Below are 5,346 nucleotides of genomic sequence, written 5' to 3' on the forward strand. Positions count from 1 at the left end.
TTTTTACCAATTATTTCAAAGAATTTATTTAACCCATCTTATATAAGAGTTTATATATAGAGTACTCTTAATGTCACTACAATTTTTGTTACTACCACCACTATTTTATAAAACTATTAGTCAAAATTTGGTCAATTGGTTTTTGTTATTTCTACAATGGTTTTTATATCATGGTTCAATATATATGTATATATATATATATATATATATATATTTGAAATATAAAAAAATAATTATTAGAATAGAAAGAAGAAAAAAAAATTGTTGAGTGGATGAAGGATTGTGGTGGCAATAATAAAAGTTATAGTGGGATTAAATATATATATACATATATATATATATACATATATATATATATATATATATATATATCTCTTTCTCTCTCTATATATATATTTAAATAAATTTTCTATCTATCTAAATATTATTTTTATTTCTAAACCATAAATATCCTTTAAAAATATCTAACAAATACTTCTATTCAAAAAAGATAGAAAGAAAAATCAATCAAGGTATTTTTTTTTTATTGTTTTGTTAAATAATTTACAAATTAAAATCACTCTTTTGGTGAACTTAGAATTTAAAATTTAAATTTAAAAAAAAAAACATGTAGGATCTATTGATAATATTAAAAACATTGCCAAATTATTTGAGTTTTCATTCAATATTTAATCAAATCAGATATTTATTGACAAATTTATTAATTGACATAGAAAAACAAGGTTTTTACACAAGATTTGGTTTGATTCTCATCAACTTTGATTTTGGAAGACTCATACTGTATTCAGGTCTGTCATCATAATTATAAATAAAAAAAATTAATACAAAATTTAAGTTAATTTACATTAATTTATAAAATTGATGCAAATTAATATTAATGTATGATCATTACAAATACATAAAAGATAATCCTTCTAAAGTTTTAAGTGAAAGTTTTTTAAAAACATTTCAAGAAATCACACTTTCGTTTTTTACTTAGATATATCAAAATATATATTTTGTGTATCTAGTTTTGTAAATTCAAGCAATTTTGATTTCTCTCTCTATGTAGGCTAAACTTAAATTTTTTTGAATTTAATTTTGTGAATATATATATATATATATATATACATGATAAAAAATTGAAAAAATTGAATGTAGAATTTTTTGTGCATGTGTATGGAAATATGTGTATATACATATATAGATCTGAGGTTTAGTAATTTTATAGAATATTCATGTATCAAAATATAATGAAGTGTATAACTGTTGATTTGTTGAAAATTTTAAGGATGACTATAAGTTAATAGAAATTATATCATATTAAAATTTATCCAATGAGTAAACTAAAATAAAAAAAATCTAAAAGAAAAAGATCTAAAAAAAATGTAAAATCTAAAAAAAATAAAAAATCTAAATGATGATTTAATTTTCTTTAAATATCGTTTTTATTATGATTAATTTTCTAAATTACCTTTTAACTCTTAGTGCAAAGGCCTTGATAACAATCTCTAACTTCTCCACTTGACAATTTTGTAATCTTAAACCTGTACTGCGTACCAATATGAAGTGGCTCTTAAGTCTTTTTGACACGCCTCTGATTAATGAGTCCATGTATCAAAGCATTTCATTTTCGTCATTATTTTCATTTTTGTGATACCACAATTTTCTTAAAACAAGCTAAATCACATACACAAACATGCATCAAACCAGAAATAGAGGAAATATAACACTTATGATAAAAATGTGTATTGATGTGTACGTGTATAAAGACAATGACAAAATTGTGAGCCTACGATCTAGATTCCCTGAAGGCAAAAAGGGTACAAGAAGATTTTGAAAATTGCTGTAAACAAGCAAACGGAAGCATGACATGAGCTGAAAGCCTCTAAGACTGATGAAGGGAATGAAGTATACAAGTAATCACAACTCCCCAAAGACCTCCTCCAAGTACCTCAATTTTGGTATGACCGATTGATTCTTTCAGTGGCAGAAGGCGCCATCCATCCTGCTTTCCAAGCTCTTGGATGTCCACTTCGCCCACCTGCATGGCTGGCATTTGCCGAGCTAATTCGAAAAAACCTCTAGACCTTGTATAAGCTCCATTATAGAAATCTGCAGCTGTTTCGCTGTATGACTTGCTTGCACTGGGTGATTTACCGTCGAGGATTACTAAAGATGGCGCGTTTAGCATAGCTTTTGATGAAGAGTTCTTGTCTAAGACAGCCCTCACCATTTCAGCAGGATCCTGTGTGAGTTCAGCGCCAATTTCAACTGGGAGAGATTGCTCCACTTGAGGCTGAGGCTGAGGCTGAGGTTGGGGTATGTATGATACGACCATGGTGTTTATGACCTTGGCCTGCTTGCCAACGGCATTCCTTACACCCTAACACAAGACAAATAACTCACGTTTTGATTAAACTTGAATAAACAAATATTGTAGACCAGAAGAGTGGCGTTACAGAGGCATGTGGGGTTCATCCCAAATTAAATAATTTCAATCAATGTTCACTGCAGATATTACTGCACAGTGCTTGTGATCCTGCATCTGAATGTGTGCTTGTATTCGATAACGTACAGTAGAGACAAAAGAAAACTTTGCTTATGTATTAAAGTTTTAAATAGAGTTGTGTTCACCTGAGCATCATACATTACAATGCATGCTACAATAACGGATAATCCGAAAACTCCATCCGATAATCCTCTGCATGCAAAGATCACCCATGTTAATTCCACCAGTCTGGGAGGAGAGATCACCACGTCGCAAAAGTCATCAGTCTAGTCATAACAGTAGAAATGTACAAAACACGAGCGGTCCGGCTAGCTGTGCGACAGTCCAACCAAACTTATGCACTTTTTTAAGGCTTAGTAGGAGTAAAACTTAATTTTAGCAAAGCAACGATTGTAACAGACCGGTTGTGATTGTGCTTCTCACCTCTCATAAGCAAGAGCTGTTGCAGCTGCTGTAACAGCCTGGTACACAATTACAGAGTTGTGTCATTCAGTTCTTTAAAATCACTTTTCAACCCTTACCATTCTTTCCTCAAGAATGAAAAGAAAAGAATCTAACCATCATGCCTCCACATGTTCTGAGCGACTGAAAAAGGTGGCAAGCATTTGACGCGCAACAACAGGCTGAGTGAATAAATATCAAATTGAGTAGTAAAGTGCGTTGTATAAATAACATGGTGCAAGTAGAGGTGCTCACAGCAGAATGAGAAGAAGGCATGCCACCAGATTTGTAAATCAACTTCCAGTTGAAACCTTTCCCGATCAAGCCTGCTGCAAAAGGTTTGACGAGCTGGGCAAGAGTACTTGCTGTAACTGCCGAAACCAACACCTGCTCACGAATCCATACAGCATTCTCTTAATAAACAGTCCAGCATTTAGAGCTATCAAAAAAAATAAAACAAAATCGTGGTAGACAATCATCTTTTATAAGAATACAGCATCATAAAATTTCGTTACTCGTTTTTATTTAAGGTGTTACTTAAGCTCTTTCGAAGCACAGATGAACCCACATAGCCTTTACAAAACGACAGCAAAGAGTGTAAAGAAACAGATTAGCACGACAATTCAGACCTGATCTAACGCCAATTCTTCAATCCCAGCTCGAACATGAATTCGACAGCTTCGTCTTTTTTGCTTCAGAAGAAGTCTCGTATGAGTGAAATTTCCATCCCCAAGCCAGTCGTCACGTCCTAATTTCAACATCCTCGCATGGGAGGTCCCCTTGCTGGTGCCATTGACCACACCACACCTGACGACATTGCAATGTGCACAGACGTCGGCGGTAGCCGAATACTCAAGTAACCGTGCAGCCATCCCAAGAATCCCAATCCAAGAGAATGTAAGCTTTAAAAACTCCCAACAGAACCCACAAATCCACCAACCTTAGTTTCGGTTATCTATGGATTATTTACTTGTTTATTTATTTTTCTGGTTTTCTTTTCCCTCTATCTCTACCTACAGACTTTCTAACGCACATCGCACACCACAAAATTCCATCAGCAGTAGGGACCACCATCCAAGCATTCGTTGTTCTGCCACCCACAAATACTCCGCAACTCCGAGGAGAATACTCAATTGCGAAACTCCCCACCTCCCTGAATCACACAACAAGATCCTCCCCCCTCCTCCCGGCCCGCAAATTACACCCAAGTCATCAAAACGAACGCCTCTCTAACACACAAAGTGTAGAAATTACGCTTCGAAAGCCCTCGAAAGTTTGTCTCCCTAGACACTTCATGGCGCATTGGAATGCTGGATGGGAAGCGAGGCAGCAGGGCGAGAGGAATTGGCTGGTTGCGACCAGATGGATCCTACGACAACCAAACTGCGAGCAAATTTAAAGGCGACGCCGACGGCGGCATTGCCAAGGACACCACCACCCGGTGGGACCAGGGGGGGGGGGGAGCAGCGGTGTGAACGAGGTCTTCGGCGAACTCGATCCTTCGTAGTGTGAACAGCGTCCAACACGAGCATGAACCCCTGCGGTGTGAACACGATCGACCTGGAACTGGATCATTCAAATTCCATCTTAACTTTCGTTTGCTGTTGCTGGTCGGAATCTTTGGGTCTTAATTACACTTAAAAAAATAGCTGTGATACCTTATCAAGTTGAAGGGTAGATTTGATATTAGCACAAAATTGAGAGGTAGATTTGCTATTATTGAGAATACATGGATATTTTTGATATTTCAACATATTTCAAAGGTATACATGATATTTTTTTTCTTAAGTGTTTCCTAAAACTACATAAAATAAGTGATTTTTAAAAATTTGATTCTCATATTATAATTGCCATTATGGTGCCTATAATGGCTCTTGACTATTATCACCATGTAGAAGGAGCTAAACATGTGAATAACATTATTTGATAAGTACATTGTTTGTAGTATTATTTCTTGGTTGTTTGTCCTCATATAATTGCTTTACAAGATTTCTATAGTTCTTAATATTTATTTGACTTCCAATTTATGTCAAATTATACTAAGGAACTTATTTTGGTATTCTTTTGTATATGACTTTTCATATGATTGTATAAAAATATATTATTGTGATTTTATTTTTTCAAAGAAATTACATAAATTTAATTATTAATTGAGCAAATACTAGTATTGCCTTTCAACTAGTTCCAAAGCCATAAAAAGTATAAGATGCTTTTATGCTTGATTTTAATACCACTTTTCTATTCATTTTACAATCTCTTCCTACTCAATAATATAATTTGTATATAATTAATTATATATTTTTATATATTTATAATGTTAAATAAAATATTGTCTTTATATTGGTACATAAAGGACAATCTTCATACAAAAATTTGAATTCTTCAACCTTAGTAACTAATATATAGTTGACTTT

At 33.6% G+C, this 5,346-nt stretch overlaps 1 protein-coding gene across 3 annotated transcripts; it reads right to left on the reverse strand.

The window, feature by feature from the left end:
* Positions 1 to 1,421: 1,421 nt before the first annotated feature.
* LOC112281050 (uncharacterized) lies at positions 1,422 to 4,319 on the reverse strand. 3 transcript variants are annotated; one of them, XM_073533277.2, is made up of 6 exons: positions 3,562 to 4,290; positions 3,188 to 3,319; positions 2,915 to 2,952; positions 2,617 to 2,683; positions 1,934 to 2,365; positions 1,422 to 1,576 (listed from the first exon to the last, which is right to left on the reverse strand). In XM_073533277.2, exons 1-6 carry the CDS (start codon positions 3,802 to 3,804, stop codon positions 1,556 to 1,558), a joined length of 933 nt encoding a protein of 310 aa, XP_073389378.1. In that variant the 5' UTR covers positions 3,805 to 4,290; the 3' UTR covers positions 1,422 to 1,555. The 3 variants fall into 3 exon arrangements, with proteins under 3 accessions (XP_073389378.1, XP_024372975.1, XP_024372974.1); XM_024517207.3 differs by lacking the exon at positions 1,422 to 1,576 and having other exon boundaries at positions 1,696 to 2,365; positions 3,562 to 3,739; positions 4,187 to 4,319; XM_024517206.3 differs by lacking the exon at positions 1,422 to 1,576 and having other exon boundaries at positions 1,696 to 2,365; positions 3,562 to 4,317.
* Positions 4,320 to 5,346: the final 1,027 nt, after the last annotated feature.

The sequence above is a fragment of the Physcomitrium patens genome, chromosome 4, assembly GCF_059467195.1.
Source record: "Physcomitrium patens ecotype Gransden chromosome 4, ASM5946719v1, whole genome shotgun sequence".
Lineage (NCBI taxonomy): Eukaryota > Viridiplantae > Streptophyta > Bryopsida > Funariales > Funariaceae > Physcomitrium > Physcomitrium patens.